General features: G+C 40.8%; 1 protein-coding gene across 2 annotated transcripts; it reads left to right on the top strand.

Moving 5' to 3' along the window:
* The first annotated feature begins 40 nt into the window (after nt 1-40).
* On the top strand, nt 41-16,999 carry LOC146565906 (lissencephaly-1 homolog A-like). Of its 2 annotated transcripts, XM_085289338.1 has the most exons (12): nt 41-214; nt 297-416; nt 10,233-10,528; nt 12,049-12,133; nt 12,226-12,300; nt 12,542-12,748; nt 13,838-14,006; nt 14,318-14,420; nt 14,584-14,812; nt 15,242-15,343; nt 15,431-15,587; nt 15,738-16,999. In XM_085289338.1, exons 3-12 carry the CDS (start codon nt 10,497-10,499, stop codon nt 15,809-15,811), a joined length of 1,233 nt encoding a protein of 410 aa, XP_085145464.1. In that variant the 5' UTR covers nt 41-214; nt 297-416; nt 10,233-10,496; the 3' UTR covers nt 15,812-16,999. The 2 variants fall into 2 exon arrangements, with proteins under 2 accessions (XP_085145464.1, XP_085145463.1); XM_085289337.1 differs by lacking the exon at nt 297-416.
* The last annotated feature ends 777 nt before the right edge of the window (nt 17,000-17,776 follow it).

The raw sequence follows: 17,776 nt of genomic DNA, 5'->3' as shown, positions 1-17,776 counted from the left end.
TACGCTGCGCGCCACCATTCATGTGAACGTGCGCGCTCCCGATATCCAACCGCGACCGTTAGCTGGGTCGGGCGAATGCGGTGGTACCAAGAGGAGAAAAATCTGGCCGTCCGTGCCGGGTGATGCGAAAAGTCCCATTATCACATCAAAACCAGGGTATTCCGTCGCATGCTCGGGCCAGGAAAGAAGATATGAGAATGAGATTTGCCTTATGGTAAGTTATTAGTTGTAACAAATGTGTATTTTTGTTTTGGCACTTAGTGAGACTTGTTATTTTGACGACGAATTGCCTGCAGTGTCTGCGCTTTCCCGTTCCAACCTCAAAATGGCGGAGAGGCCGAGAGCTAAGCTAAGTGGCAAAAGTTCGCCCGCATAAGATCATCGACTCGGAGGTTGAACGTTGAGACAGTCTCACGGTGAGGTTATTCAACGCCCCCGAGTGTGACTGGGATTTTTAAAAGCAAGTGTCGCGACTCTCGGACTATGCATGACTTGCATCTGGGCGCTTGTTGTGAACCCTCCCTGTAGATCGAGCTAACGTTAGCTACGCCTATTTATGGAAGTTCGGATGAGCTAACGTGGTGTGCTAGCCGGCTAAGCTAACCTGGGTGCTGTCATATTTCTCACGGTCAGCTGCAAAGGATCTGATGCGGCTGGAAAACGCCTAAATTAAGGTTCTGAATTCTGAAAGTTGAAGCCTTTTGTGTTGTCTCGTATTGGGAATATTGGCAATAACATCCCAAACTTGGGGCTCATACCCTCTCCGCCTTCACATATATCGGGTAGCAGTTATTTTTTGTCAAACAAGCGGCTGGATGTTTTAGCTCTTCGTTGGTGTGGACAGACGCCCTTTGTATATTTTGTTATGTTGACGGTGTGGTGATCCAGGAATCCAGCGTGTGGTTATTAGCGGACTTGGTGCACTTGTCGTGCTAAGCTAACGCTAGCTGGAAAGGGCGTTGCTGAGGCTGTACTGCAACTTTGCCCTTGTGGCCACAGAGGCTTAGAAAGACGTCACCCTATCCAGATTTTAAAACTCGTCTATGATTTGTAATACATGAAGCAGTCTTGGGACATTTGGTAGTTTTCCTCCATATTTAAACCTGCATTTTAGGAATTACATTCAGAGTGGAGTCTGATGGAAAAATACTATGCAGATTTAAATTGCTGTGCACAAAACTGTCTTCTAAGCCCAATTTTGCTAATTGAATCATTATTGATTTGTCTACCAGTTGCTATTGCATAACACGGAACGCGAAGGCCAATGCTTGTTCATTAGACTGTCCATCTTATAGCGTGAAATTATATTTTATATACTAAGGTAAAGGTTCAATTCAGTGCTACATTTATGCATGCATTTCTGATTTGTTTATAATATGTTTGAGATGCCTGCATCTATTAATATGCAGGTTTTTGTTGTAGTTGTTTGGGTATTTTTGGTACCATTTTTAAGATTGTTAAATAGTTTGGATTTTTTATGTCATGGGCTGTGACTGTTGGCAGCACTTTGGTCGTGAGAATAACTTTTAAGCTGAAGTTCTAGACTAATAGAATAAACTTAAATGACATAATTAAGGAAATCTTAAGTATCAGGGCTTGCAAGTGGAATAAAACAGATTGCTTTGTCATGATGTTTGGTTAGTAAGCAAACATTGCTATATGCTTTAGTCTGTGCAAGAAGGGACTTGTTTGGCCTGAAGGTCATCCATAAGGAGGGGCATTGCTCAGCAGTTTGACACGAACAGAGCAAATACTAATGGGTTTGGTTGGTTTTTGTCACCTTTTTGTTTCATTGGGTCTGCATGTAAACATTGTGAAATTATGTCTTATCTAAATAACAAAACAACATATGCCCCTCTGTCTAGTCATAAACTCAGTCGAGACACGTGTACCCACAGGCTGTACATTTTATCAAGGAGTTAAAAAGGCATGATTAGTTCTGTTTCTAATCTCTGCCTGTAGGCTCTTTTATTATGGTGTATAACTAATAGCTTAAGTGAAGAACCCAAACCTTTCTGGAAGTCTTTATTTTAAACAAATTTCAAACAAACAAATAAAAAAAATGTGATGGTTTAAATTGTCTACAAACCATGCCAAGTCAGTTTTTAGGGTCATGCTTTTGATTCAGCTTATCCAGTGTATTTTATTTTCCTGTTTTATAATGTGCAGAGTTTTTTTTTTTTTTTTGTTGTTTTGTTTTTTTCCTCTGTCTATACTTTGAAGTTGAAAAAAGGAGTCTTTGGTTGTCTTCCAACACAAAATTACCCAGGATAGAGAATTTAGAGTTTTATTATTCATTGTCAAGCTCCTTTGACTACGATGACCTGGATGACTGAGAACCTTCACAGACCTTCATTGTTATAATTTTTTTGTAAATGGTGATTAATTTACTTGGTTGTAAAATAGAATAGATTTTGGTGTGTGAAGTGACGAGAAATAACAGGGAAATGCATAGACGTCTTTTAAGTAGGGCAGCTGAAACGTTGGCCTTAACTGTATTTGGACTAGTCTTGCTCACGTATGTAGTCTCCTTCTGCAAAGTCCTATTTTGAGCCTGTGTAAAATCTTGCCTTATCATTGTAAAGTAGTTTGGTTGATAAGAAGATAGGGAATGTAGGAGTGCCTAGCAGGTTCAGTGAAATTATTCTCAAGATTGCATCATTACAATTAGTAATGAATTTCTACACCGCTTAGATAGCGGTGCGATTATTTGACAAGTGCGGTAAGGTCTGGGTCACCTGTGCATGTTGCTTGTTAAACTGAACATAACGCGTATTTGAGTCGGGAGGAGCTGAGGCCTAGCTGACATCACTGTTATTGTAGTCTTAATGGGGGCTTAGTCATCTTTCACCTTCACGGTTTGAGAGTATTTCATGGGTACATTTGTAGCTCTTGGTGAGAGGCGTGAAGAGCTTTGTGGATAACGATGAGCATCGGGAGCAAGATGGGAGGACATCTCTGTCCTTTTCACTGACTGCTAAATTGAAAGTGTTCGGTATGCTATGTACACTCTACTGATCGCCTCATGGATAATGTGCCGATGACACCACGTTGGCTTGTTTGTCCATCTAAAGACGTTGGCATTGGTTTAATAATAAAGGTTTAGAGCAATTAAATCACATTGGGCAATATCATAGTATGATTATATTCTTTTTATGTAAATGCACAATCAATTGCTTGCAGAAATCACCAAGTATCTAGAATATAGAAGTGTCATTTCTCAGATATTCTTTAAATCTTCCACAGTCAGTTGCTGGCTGCTGTGACCCATGGCTGCACACCTATGGACAATCACAAGGTTGTTTAATTTGACTTTTCTTTTCAAAGGTTCCTTCTTTCTATAATTGTAAAAAAAAAAAAAAAAAAAAAAAAAAAAAAAAATCCTGCACTGTAGGAACTGTGTGTTTTGAAGACAGAAGAAAAGGGACGCTGTCTTTCCCCCTTGTTATTGTAAGCTCAGCCATGAAAAATCAAAATCTTAAATCCTGTGATTATAGGATTGCATAAATGCACTTAACTAATTATTGGGTTGGTTCTTTGAATTGTTCTCTAGCTACTTCTGTGTATCAGACAGTATGAAAAAATGGACCCGCGACCATGAAGTTACCCATTGGTCATTCTGTTATACCTCGAACCAGATCTTGGGAAAAGTGAGGGAGAATAATAGATGGTATAAAAGATGGTCGTATCCACCCACTGAGTTTGGACTACACATTTTGAAGCTTCAGTGTTGGTGCTTTTTCAGCCACCTGGTTTCTTCAAGCCATAAGTTGACATATTTGAATGAGACTATGAAGTTATTATCCAGTGCTACTGAAGTTGGTTAGCAAGCTGCATTCATAAACTTCATGAATTCACACGTAGAGGCTAGTTAGTGGTAGAAATAGAGGTGTGTCTTAAAAAAATGTTGCATAAACAAATGTTGCATAAACATGTTTCTAATAGCTTAATGATTATGTGAATGTTTACAAATGATACAACACCCGGTTTCTAACTAGAAAATAAGCAGTTATGTTCATACACTAATAAGTAGGGGTGCAACGATATTCGTATCGATATTGAACCGTTCGATACAGTGCTTTCGGTTCGGTACGCATATGTATCGAACAATACAACATTTGTAATTTATTTTATCAACTTTCCTTCTGACGATGCTGTCTGTGTTGAGCGCTCAGTGAATCTGCGTTCGACTACTCCGCCTAGGCTGCACTGTCGAGCGCAGATCCACTGAGCGCTCAACACAGACAGCATCGTCAGAAGGAAGAGCGCAGGGCACCTCCCCCACCCTCATTCAGATCTGGCGTTTGGAATTATTTTGGTTTTCATGTGACGTATGACCCTGAAGGTAAGCGAGTCATGGACTAAAGTAAAACAGTATGTTGGATGTGCCATGCAATGCTCAATTACATGGGTGGGAACTAGTGTGTTAGCGCAGTTAGCTCGTTAACGTGTTGGCCGTCTAGCCCCATGCACGGGGCGATCGGCGGTAGCTCGTTAACGGAGATTTGCCGTGTTGTGGTGTTAAAGTCATTTCAACGAGATTAACCTGAAAGCACTAGTGGGAACACAACGAATATGACTGCACATTTACATCATCCTAGTGCAAAGACAAAAACAACAAGCATGCTACTAACTTTAGCCGAGTCATTTAGACAGCTGTTAGCACATGATTCTCCTTATGCTGCTGAGAATATAGCCCAGAAGAAGCGGATAGTATAGCTTTTATTTTGGAAAGAGACATTACTCTGTAATAAACTCTCTTTTCCAAAGATGCATGATTTCTCAATCAGATACAGGGCTTGCAATATCGCTAGCCTGACGTCCTGGGGCTAGCGATTTTTTTTCAGTCGGGCTACCCTGCCCGTCGGGCTATTGTAGGAAGGAAAAATATATGTCAATGCTTTTGCATTCTTTCAGAAATGTAGCTGGGTAATTATGTCATTGGCATCGGTGAGCCACTGTCAATATGTGACATATTGAAATCGCGTTTGAATTTGCGCTTGTTTTTTTGCTTTCACTTTGCAATCGTGCGAACTGTGTATAGAGAGCGACAGCACTGATCTGTGAGTGATGATAATTTGCGCACCAATTCCTCTGACATCGTCTTATTAATCGTTAGCTTACTATGCAAACATGACAAGTGAAATCTCCCGCAGCAAGCTTAAACATGTGAGAGGTTGATCGCGCAGAGAATCGCTGAGCTTATGTGAGTGAGTGTGTAAAAGCATTTCAGTTCTGCTGAGCCAAACAAGACAGGTCAGGGTGAAGAAGTGACAGCCAAAGAAAAGCTTACCACAAAACGGAGAAGTTATGACAAATCAGACTATAAGGCAAAAAGAAAGTGCAGCTTTATGGTTTCATGGACAAAAGAATTTCTGTGGCTGCAATATGACGAGCTAAATAACCAGGGCTGCACAAAAGTGGTCCGCAGGTGCGCATTCGCTGTCAAAATAAAAAACACGCACAAGGGTTAGGGTTAAATTTAAAAACTGTACTTTTGAGTTAAAATATATATTTATAATTTTAATAAATGACAAATTAAAAAGGCATGAACATTTTTTTGTATCGAAAAAATATCGAACCGTGACACCAAAGTATCGAACCGAACCGAACCGTGAATTTTGTGTATCGTTGCACCCCTACTAATAAGTGTGTATGGTTTTCCTTTTTTATTTGTTTATATCTTTGTGTAGAAAACTCATTAAAATAATTTTTGTATTTTATTTTATTTAAAAAAAAAATTTAATTTAAGAGAATGGAAGGTTGCAAACAAATCGCCCCCGCATGAGTTCCTTTTGTCCTAACCTTGTAACTAAACACATTTGCCTCTCAGTGTAATAACTTAGAAGATTTAAAAAGGTGTTTGTGAATTTTATACCGTTCTTCAATTATTATTTATTTGCAATAACTTTTGCCTGTGTGTTCTTTTAAAGTATTTTCTCCTTAATGGTGATGTTCAGAAGTGTCGGGCAGGTGCAGAAGTAACAGAGATTGTCTTGGTTCTGTAATAGATGGAGCATGGTATGTTTGGTCAAATCGCTGTTTTTACACCATGGTGAGAGATGAGATCAGCTAAAATCATTTGCTCTGTCCTGTCATCTCAGTCAGTCATCATGTTTGCAGGCAGGAGAGAGGAGCTCCTTCTAGGATATTACAGGCTAAATGTTTGCAGTGGTTGAATGCTTCCGTTTTAAGCAGATGCTCATCTGTAAAATATAAATATTATTATGAACAGTTTCCAGTGAGGCACCTTGCAGTTTTCATTTATCTTAAGGCGGTCTAAAGGGTGAAGTGGAGGAGAACAATGCAGCAGACTGTGACATAAACAAGGGCAACATGCTCTTATGGTCCTCTGTCAGTGTCTGGGGTTAATCCATGCGCACCTGTGGACCACTTATGTGCACACCAGTGTATATAGTATATCCTATACTCTCTCGCATTTTACATTATATTTGATTTTATTGTATTTTGAGTTTGTATGGCTGTTACCTTGGTCATGTCAAAGAGATTTGATTTCAGTGGGACTTCCATGTAAAATAAAGATAAATGAATACCAAAAATCATTTCTGTGGTTATCGGGACATAAAAACTGCATGCATTGAACCAGTTGTTTAAAAGACTAGTAAATCAAGTGGTCCGAAAGGAAAAAAGTTATACAGTGGAACCCCGACTTACGAATACCCCGTTTCACGAAAAATTCAAGTTACGAAGGCACTGAACGACAGTATTTCTGCCCATGTTACGGCAAAATGCCCGAGTAATGAAATCTGCTGGCTCTGATTGGCTGAGCCTACAATGCCTTCCAAATCATGTGACAACCCCTTGGCTTCCGTACTTGCGCTTCGCGGTTCCACTTGAACGACATTGTTCTAGTTAGCAATTAGCCTATAGCCTATCGTTCAGCATCGCCTCACTCAAAACGCGCAATGGGTGCTTCGACTTACAAAGATTTTCGAGTTACGAAAGACCCTCGGGAACAGATTAATTTCGTAAGTCGGGGTTCCACTGTACTAAATTGCGCCTTTAAGTAGGGCTGCTCAATTAATCGAATTTTAATCACGATTACGATCTGGGCTTTCAACGATCATTAAAAATGACTGAGCCGATTATTAGCCCCTCCCTCATTTATCCGCGACACCTTAAAGGCCGGTCCGTGAAAATATTGTCGGGCGCAAAAAAGGTTGGAGACCGCTGATTAAGAGGACCCGAGGGAAGCCCGGAAAGCTAAGCAGAAGTTATTTGGAGAGGAGAGTGACTGCCGCTGGTTGAAAAGAGAGGTAAAAAAACTTCAGTGGTGTTGCACACTATTTTATATTATTTTTTAAAGTCATTGTTAACCCTTTAAAGCCGGTCAGAGCAGCACGCTCCGTGTTGTGTAACTATTTTTAAATCCCTGTAGAACCGGAACCGTGTAAGCTAGCGCAATAATTTGTTTTGCATATGAAACCAGAGGAGTTGTACTTGCATCTGATGCCATCAGCTTGTCCTCGGTCGCAGTTTCCTTCCACATAAAGCTTTGCAAAAACTGCATAAAAAGCTCTTGCAGGAACAAAAACACAATATTCCAGAAACGCGCTTTGCCGTTCCTATCAGCTGTTCGTAACACTTCCCACAGTGAAACAGACGTCAGCGCGAACTGTATGTCCGCCATTTCCTGGCCGAAACCGGAAGTGACGTCATTTTCGCGGAAATTGTAGTTTTTTACTTGTAGGCCTTAAAAGCCTATACTGGTCATGTTTGACCTTTCTGAATAGTTGCTGGGATGCTTAGAACTCAAATTGCACTGCTGGAAATAGTTTATTTTGATGCACATGCTGTTTTCTTTGCAAATTTGCATCATAGGATTGTTTTTTCGTTTTTCCTGCAGTATATAAAAATTGGTGTATCTCCAAAATAAAACTATGAAGACACTCAAAATAAATTTCCTGTTGTTGTAAACTATTTTTTGCAACTTTTTTGTATTTAAAGTTTTGAGGGATAAACCTCTTAAATTTCTCCAAGTAGAAATACATGTAAAAAACAAAAACGATTTTCAATTTTTTTTGTAGTTTATTGCACTTTTTTGCAATTAATGTAGTTACTATGGACTTAATGCATACATATTATTAAAATATGGGCTATAACAGTTGCATAGCAAATTGAAATGCTCCCACAAACGGCACTACAACATGTAAAAAAAATAATATGAGCTCTGGCGGACTTGGTTCTATAGTAGGTCTTAAAGGGTTAAATAAATATCGTCAAATAATCGCGATCTCAATTTCAGTGAAAATAATCGTGATCATCATTTTTGCCATAATCGAGCAGCCCTACCTTTAAGATTAGCATTCTGTAAAAGTCAAATTGCATTTGTTACTGTGTGTGCGTTCCACCTTTGTAGGTCAACGTCCACGCGCATGTGCAGAACACATTGCTTTGTATAATCAATCAGTCATGTTCTACATCAGAATACTGCAGAACAGCATTCATTAACACAGTTATCACCTATAAGCTATCTTTTTTGTTGTTGTTGTTTTCAACTCCCCATCACAGAGAGGGAACAGTGCCATCGGAACATCTTAATAACAGGAAAAATTAGAGTAATTTGATTAACAAACCAGTAGTGGTGCAACGGATCATGGTTGATCCGTAATCCGAACCGATCCCACTCCACAGTTCAGCACGCACGTGATCCGAAGATTCGAAAAAGAAGAAAAAAGTATGTGTATGGTGCACGTGATCAGTCTGTCAAGCGATAGCTATGGTCAGCGCTAGCGGTCCAAGTGGAGGAGCAGAGGAGTTTGCGGTATTTAAGCAGTCCTTTGCTGCCCAGTCCGACCGGGCTAAAGCTATTACAAAAGCTATTGGGGTGTTTAGCTGCAGACGGGAGGCCGTATTCTGTTGTGCAAAACAGGGGGTTTAAACTAGTCAATGCGCTAGTTGACGCATTGACGCCGTGCAGCCCCACGCACGGGGCGATCCGCGGTAACTAGTTAACACGTTAATGCAGTTATGGCATTAACGTCATCTTAACGAGATTTACACTGACAGCACTAGTTTAAACTATGATGAACGTGCTTGAGCCACGCTATGATATCCCGTCGCGCGTCCACTTCAGTGACAAGATCGCTCCAAGCATGTATGAGCAGGAAAAGTTTAAAGTTACTTGACCGCTCATTAAATCACAGCGAGGAATGAGTCTTGAGTTGAATGTTTTTTTTAATAGGCAAAAAGTACTTAAATAAGTAAATGGCGACTTAAATTTTTGTTGTCTTTTTTTTTTTTTTTTTTTTTTTTCGCTGATTCGAAAATTGATAGAATAGAATAGAATTAAACTTTATTGTCATTACACATGCACAGGTACAGGGCAACGAAATGCAGTTTGCATCCATCCAGAAGTGCTTTAGTGATATAGATATATTACAATATATATTAGCAATAATATAGATATGTGAGTATATTACAGAAATGGGTCTATTATGGTATGTTATAATGTACACGGTATGAAGTATGTTGTGAATATTCTATAACTATAAGTATGTACAGGCTGTAGTGAGTACAAGCTATGAACAGGATATAAATATGAAAAACTATACAGAATATGAAATAAATAACTTTACAGAAATCTGAGATATACAGCTATACAGAAATGGGAACTATGCAAGTTGTAAACAGTTGTAGGATTAAAAATTATCGAATGTACAGAATGATTATTTACACAGAGCTATACAGTAGTGCAGTTAAGATAAGTGAGATATGTGGATAATTTCTACAGAGGCTATATAAAGTGCTAGTGGTTGTGAGTGGTGGTTCAGTCCATGTTATTATTGTGTGTTTGAGGGTACAGTTGTCCATTGTGGGTGTGTGTCTGTTCAGTCCATGTGTTAACGTGGGTCAGATGTCAGGAGGCAGAGTGGAGGCATCCAATCTGTGATGAAAAAAAACGTGATCTGATCCGATCCGAACCGTGAGACTTTTGATCCGTTGCACCACTACAAACAGCAGGATTTCAACATCTAGCTGCTCACATTCCTATTCTGGAATCACAAATAAAATCTGCTTTAAAAAAAATACTGGAAAGTTTGTTGGCTCCAAAATGTGGTGTTGAAAAGTTTCATATTCTTTTACCACTGACTTTACTGTTGGAGAATTCTTCTAGATTGTAATTCATGTGTCCCATGTTTCTGTATGTCTGAATACTGCATATATGTATGTTTAATCCACTGCTCTTCACCCTCTCCTCTGTTCATCAGGTGATGGGCGCATCTGTTCAGTGAGACAGATTTGGACCTTTGGGAGAACTCGTGGAACCTGATTCTGACATTTGGGTGACGGCAGTATCTCCAGATCATCTTGCTCTGCCCGGCACCTTTACTTTCCCCACCTTTGTACCCCTGGAGGAGAAAGTTCTGAGGGATCGGGCACCTCACCACCAGACACTTACGAGCCAGACTTCCCCCTCCCCTCCCACATCACCTCATCCTCACCTCCCTGAGAGGGAGTGAACAGCAGCCACCATGGTGCTGTCACAGAGACAAAGAGATGAACTGTGAGTGCCCTGATGTAAATGTGTGGGAATGCAGCCTTCTTAAACATACAAACAAGAATGGACATGTAAACTGACAGGACTTGAGGAGAGGGAGGGGGGCACTTTCTATAAATGAGCCTTTTTTTTTTTTTGTAAATTTTGTATTTTCTAGTCCTGATACAAAACGCTGCCTTACAAGAACGTATTGTAGGAAGTGTAAAGAGATGTGAGCTTTATGGTGCTTCACTTGTTAGCTGCTTGGTGAATATTTCATAACCCCGCATGACAGGAGCAAATAAATGAGTGGGGTGTGCCAGGAGGAGGAACTTAACAAAGTGATGGCTGTTTAATGTGGGCAGCCTTCTTCCGTGGTGAATGACTGGCTGATCTCACAGTCCAGACAATACAAAAAGTATATTTTTAAACATGTTTTAGGAGTTTAACTCACCATTGGACTTCAAAATGTAGAACGTTGGGAAAAAAACAAACCAAAAAAACAGGTTTGATCATGGCTGGTTTAACTCATGAAAAACCTGAAAAACCCCTATGCTTATTAAGTTAAGTGGGCGACCCATATACCATAACACCAACACAGAGGCTCAGGTTTGAATCTGGCCCAAGAGTACTTACTGTGCAGGGGGTTTGTTTTGTTGTTGTTGTTGTTGTTTTTTTGTTGTTGTTTGTTTGTTTTCTGTCCCCCACTGGTCTTTCTCCCAGCTTTTCTGTCTTCTCTTTGCTGTCTTGTTGCAATAAAGGTCTGAAAAACCCCGAAACGAAGAAATCAGTGGAAATCCTGTTGAAAAGCAATAGCAGACAGGATTTATCAGACATTCGAAGTAGCCCCAAAGCTGCAGCCTAAATTTAGCTCACTTACTCATGAAATATTCACCCCTCATCTTATAAAAGAGCCCTTACAATCATTTATATAACTCTGTATGTGTGTATTTGCATGCTCGCTATGCGTTTCCATGTGCTTGTGGGTTGTGGGCTTCGTGTCATCCACACTTGGTGTTCAGGACTCTTTCTGTGCCAAGTCTTTGGTTTCCATAGCAGCACAAAACACAGTTTCCCAGTGATCGGGTCCTTACGTTTTGTTTTCTTCAATGAAGGGTTAGAATTTCCTCTGACACTTGCTCAAACTGCCCGACTTTTAAGGGGAGGGGAACTGTGAAACTTGAATCCCAAAGCCCACATCATAAGACGGGGTGCACTCTGCCCTCTTTCAAGAACCAGAATTTCGGTTGGGGTAGACTTGCTACTTAATAAATGTCGACATCACCTTGACTTTATTGACATGTGTTTGATTTGGCACAACTGCCCTCAGTTCATGTTTGTCACGTAAGATTAGAAATGTTATTGATATATGATACAATATACTTAATTTTCCTCTCGCAGAAATTTGCTTTGGACTCTAGTGGTTTCACAGAAACTGCATTTCCAAAGAGTTGGTTAAATCTTGAGATGAAACCTTTAAACAAAACAAAAAAAAAATGACTGTGGTGTTGTAATTTTTTTATTTATTTATTTTTTTTTTTCGTCAGAAACCGGGCCATAGCTGACTATCTTCGTTCCAATGGCTACGAGGAGGCGTATTCCACTTTCAAGAAAGAGGCAGAGTTAGATATGGTATGACGAGGTTGATGCACAGAAATGACCAAAAAGTTGCACATGTAATTTTAATGAGGGGGAACATTTGTTGTCTTTTACTTGGTTCACAGAATGAAGAAGTAGATAAGAAGTATGCAGGGCTGTTGGAAAAGAAGTGGACCTCGGTTATCAGATTACAGAAGAAGGTAACAAATGAAAACACGTTTGAGATTAGCTGTACATTTTTAACATGGCGGAATAAACTTGCAAGCACAATGCAATATGTAAAGTGATAACTGCGTTTAGCCATGGCCCCCTGTACAAAGAAGCTATAGGTAAAGCGAGTTTTATTTGCATTAATGAATTTGAAAACTTTTTTTTGTTTATTGGGATAAGTGTTGTCTCACTGGATTTCTTAACCTGTTGCTTTTCCTTGCTTTACTTCAGGTGATGGAATTGGAGTCAAAATTGAATGAGGCTAAAGAGGAGATGACACACGGAGGGTCTGTGGGCCAGAAGCGCGACCCCAAGGAGTGGATCCCTCGCCCCCCAGAGAGATACGCCTTGAGTGGGCACCGTGCTCCGGTCACGCGTGTTATATTCCACCCCGTGTTTTCGGTCATGGTCACAGCTTCTGAGGATGCTACCATTAAGGTTTGCATCTGTATTGCCAGACAACATTTGCATACTGTTAAAATATTAGTAAATACAGTCAGTTGCATTTGAACCTTGCTTACAAATCCTGCATGCAGTTCATTCATTTTATGGTTAGTTAAGTCCTTACATTTCTATCACAGTTTGAGAAAACAAGTTTAGAGGAGAGCCTTTACATTGTAGATATGGGCAGTGTGAAGGTGTAGTTTCCATACTGAAAAATAGAACGTCTCCTTTTTCACCATATCAAAGTGGAGAATTAACAGCTGTATCGCCCATTCACACATTTGTCCATCTTCTGCTTATTTTATTCAAGGTCACTGAGGGCCTGGACCTGTCACTCTGATACATTATGCATTCATTTGTCTGTCATAAGTTGCTGCTGTCTTTTTTTCCCCTTCTTGTTCACATCACATTTTGTTCACATCTTTGAAATGCCTTATCTGAAGTCAGTTATACTCTTTTGAAAATGTCTCTCTGAGGAATTTCAAATCAGTGGTGTCTGTGTTGAGCAGCATTTCATGAGCAAAATCAGGGAGACTGTTGCAGCACAGCGAATCCTCTGCAGCTCTGACCCTTTAGATCAAAGCCGTACTGCAGATCTGAGGCTGCTCTCCCTTTTTATCCTCTGTGTTTCGGCTTCAGCACACTTCCCCCTCCATCCTCCTCCCTTCATCCTCCTCCCTCCTTCGCTGTTTTATTTTTTTCTGCTTTGTCACTGCTCATCTATGTGGAGATGGGGTGATGCTTGTGTTGTCAGAGGGAGCACTCCCAGAGCACAGCACTGGGAAATGTGCAAATCTTTTTCTTTCCAACGTCAAAGTTCATTCTTGTTTTAATGAATTTAACTGACACTGTGGTAGTAAATTGCATACTTTTTAATTAGGCTGAAATGTTTTCTGTTTTTAGTATTTTTGTTACATTTTGTAACCCAACCCTGTGTCATGATTCTGTCCAATAATGACCAATTTAATCACTTTTGATTAAATACACATGCACTTTTGTGTGCATGTGTTTTTAGGTTCGATATTAAGTTCTTCTTGATCATTGTGGACTGGCGTTCCTCACTGCCTGCATCTGTAATTTTAGGTGTGGGACTATGAAGCAGGGGACTTTGAGCGAACCCTCAAAGGCCACACAGACTCTGTGCAGGACATCTCCTTTGACCAGTCAGGAAAACTTCTGGCTTCATGTTCAGCTGATATGAGCATCAAACTTTGGGATTTTCAGGGCTTTGAGTGCATTCGAACAATGCATGGTAAGAAATATTTACAAAACACCGCCTGCAAAGGCTTTTAAGTTACACCATCGTAACTTGTGTTACACAGTATTTTTTTTAATCTTACTGTAATTATATTTAAATATGTGAGTATTTCTGAGAGAGAATTTTGTTAACACAACAGACAACAGAAAGTTCTGGTTTAATCTGGGCCTTGTGGCCTGAGGCTTGTCATTCATTTTGGGAGAAAAGTAGTCTTATTTTAGAGATCTTACACATTGATGGTCTTATTTGGGAAGTATCTGCCTTATTAAGAGCAGACCAACTAATCTTTTGACTTTGTCCTACAGGCCACGATCACAATGTGTCATCTGTAGCTATTATGCCAAATGGTGACCATATAGTATCTGCCTCCAGAGATAAGACTATCAAGATGTGGGAGGTGGCCACTGGGTAAGTGAGACAGAGGCATGTTTTACGGTCTTAAACTAGATTTAAAGTTAACTTTAAACATTTCATTCTTTATTCCAACAATGCTGTTTTAGCCCTCTGTAGTAATGCATTTAGGATAAGTTGAACATGCTCTCTGTAGATCACCTTGTACTTTCTTCTGTAGGTACTGTGTGAAGACATTTACAGGCCATAGGGAGTGGGTGAGGATGGTGCGTCCCAATCAGGACGGCTCGTTGATTGCCAGCTGCTCCAATGACCAGACGGTGCGCGTCTGGGTGGTTGCCTCAAAGGAGTGCAAAGCTGAGTTGCGGGAACACGAACATGTGGTAGAGTGCATCGCTTGGGCCCCCGACAGCGCTCATCCCACCATCCTAGAAGCTACAGGCTCAGAGGTGAATATGGCAGCTGCAGGACCCAGGAGGATGTTTATGTACATTGGGTTCTATGAAAGTGTCTGCCTCAGTAGCAGCGCAGTTACTGTAATAAACCACTTTACTTTGGTGTGGTAAAGCAGGGTTTTGTAAATAAGAAGGAATTAATGATTCAGACAACCTCTCTTATGAGTTACTACATAATTATTCTAGTGAATAGTGTAGAATTATTGCCCTCATTTACAATTTGAGCACTCTGCAAAAACATTCAGTAGGCTCAGACTGACTCACAGAGCAGCGTAATCCTGCCTTAAATCATGTTGTCATAGCTGAAAAATGATCTCTTCATATCTTAGAAGGAATCTTTACACATACCAAACTTCACTGTCATCTTTGCTGCAACCAAACACTGTTTCTAATGGCCTCGTCCTATCTCTGTCTTTGTGATAGAATAAGAAGAGTGGAAAACCTGGGCCTTTCCTGCTCTCTGGCTCCAGAGATAAAACGATCAAGATGTGGGATGTGAGCATCGGGATCTGCCTCATGACTCTGGTGAGTAACGGAAGTGTCAGTCCCAGTGTCGCTGCACAGTGGGTGAATAGTGAGGAGTGTGGTAGCTAATCGGTCTTGTGTCTGCAGGTGGGACATGACAACTGGGTGCGCGGGATATTGTTTCACCCTGGAGGAAGATTCATAGTAAGCTGTGCTGATGACAAGACCATTAGGATCTGGGACTACAAGAACAAACGCTGCATGAAGACCTTGAGTGCCCACGAACACTTTGTTACCTCTCTTGGTGAGACGCACTTTTTAAAAATAAATAACATATGACAAAAGATGAAGCTGTCTGTATTTGAAGCTCTGTAACCTGAGCTGGAGCTGATGCTCACTCTGTGATGTGTGAACTTGTTGAATGTGTCTGAGCAGATGTTTCCCCCTCTTGCAGATTTCCACAAGACTGCTCCCTACGTGGTGACGGGCAGTGTCGATCAGACAGTCAAAGTGTGGGAGTGCCGCTGAGATTGCCTCAATCACCCCCAACCTCCAGCCCTAAAGCCCAACCCTGTCCTGCACCCTCTTCCTTGTGCCCACCCCCAACCCTCTGCACTTCAAACCATAGTAGACCAAGGCCGCTTTCCCCTCTCCTCGCTGCCCTCTTTCCCCCCCCCCCCCCCCTCCTCCCCTACATCGGTCCAGCCCTATTAAGATGACTATTGTCCTTTTGTGTAAATTATTCTGGATGTAGGGTACGCTTAATAAATGTCACGCAATCTCTGACACATAAACACACTCAAAAAAAACCAATAAGAAGTATCCTTGCATGGTTAATTCAACAAAAAAAAATTAAATTTGCATACCGTTCTCATGACTTCCCGTCGGGTCAAAGGGTAAATATCTGTGTGCTGGCTTAGGTGGGTTCTGGTTAACAGTGCACGAATACCAATAGCACCTCTTTGTTGGAGGGGTTTAGTTAAATTTTGTTTTACTCCATGCCTCCATTGTTGTGGTCTGTCACTGTGTGGTTGGTGATGGAGAAAGTGTGAGGGAGGTGGGGAAAAGTGGAGCCTGTCCAGGAGACGACGCTGACAATGAAGATGAAAAACTGAAGCAGGCTGTGGCTCCCTAGATGAATCTCATGAGTTTTGTTTTTTTGTGCAAGTGCACATGTACATGTGTGTTTACGTCGTGTGAGTGTGCGTGTGTGTTTGTATGTCACGACAGGAGAATCTCTCCAGCGTCTCTGCTCTGATGGTCAGAGGAGAGAGAGGAGGCAGTTTCTCACCCGCTGTGTTCATTCATGCCGCTTTCATCTCTTTTAACAAACTTGCTTTCTAGTAGACACTCACAGGACCTTAATGATCCATAAGCTGCTGAGAGCACAGGCACACAGCCCATAGCGAGAAGTGTGTTTAACAGAGGAAAATAAGCCGGCTCACCTTTTTCTTCCTGAGGTTTGTGCGCGTGTGTACGTCGCCCTGGAGAAATCGCCCAGTGCCCTCTTTTTTGCTCGCTATCTCTGCCTTGTTAACCCACTGAGGGCTCCTTCACACAGGGTTTTCATTCTGCTTTCTGTGGTCTCACTGCTCTCTTTACACACACACACAAACACACAAACACTCACAAATGCACATACACGCACAGTAAAAGTTGTGTATCAATATATCTGGATGTCATTGTTTGCAACATAATAAAATTCTGTAAATATAACTTGCCCGTGTGTGTGCTTTCTTTGAGGAGGAGGAACAAGAACTCAAAGAGCAAGTTTGGATGCTTCAGCACATTATTCAGTCCGTTTGATATTAAAGGCATCTGATTGGATGCTGCAACTGCTGCACTTGTTGCTTTTAATAGTCAAAAAAAGCGGGCTAGTCTGCATGTCAAAGTAAGAGCTTTGTAGTCTGTGTGCTGAAGAGGCGTTTAAGTGCTTTCTTGATAGGATTTTAATTGATTTAACACAAATAACCAATTGTGTGGAGACTTGTTTGTGCTATTGGTTTTATTTGTAACATACGCGTCATTTAATCCGAAAAGTATTTTGGCTCTTGGAGAGCAGTTGGTGCTTGTAAATCGGCAAGCACTAAACATTGTCAGCTTAGATTTTAAAGCCTGTCTGCTAACTTTAGGTCGCCAGACTAAAATCTTAAGAAAGAAATGGGTCAGTCGAGGAAAAACTGCAGCTGTAGACAGCCAGTATTATTTATGTATAACTATCAGGCTCAGGAGCACTGATGTTAGTCTGACGCTACAGTGCAGCCTCTTCAGGGCGACTTCCATCCAGTGAGGAGGTCATATAGTCACTGTTGCTGATGCAAATAGAAGGAATGGATCAATCTCGAGTATTTTCTTTAATGAAAGATAAGATGAGAGACACAATGTGATTTAAAAACGAGATGTTTGGGTGCTGTGTGTGTGTAAAGTAGTTTAAAGTCCAGTTCTTTACACTGAAGAGTTCAGGGCCTTTTTTTTTTTTAATCAATTATGTAC

This window comes from Mchenga conophoros, linkage group LG10 (genome assembly GCF_057382185.1).
Source record: "Mchenga conophoros isolate Kocher_MC1m ecotype Shallow Benthic linkage group LG10, M_conophoros_male_GT1.1, whole genome shotgun sequence".
NCBI classification, from domain to species: domain Eukaryota; kingdom Metazoa; phylum Chordata; class Actinopteri; order Cichliformes; family Cichlidae; genus Mchenga; species Mchenga conophoros.
The sequence above is the reverse complement of the archived record's forward strand: the minus strand, read 5'-3'. Positions and strand labels throughout refer to the sequence as shown.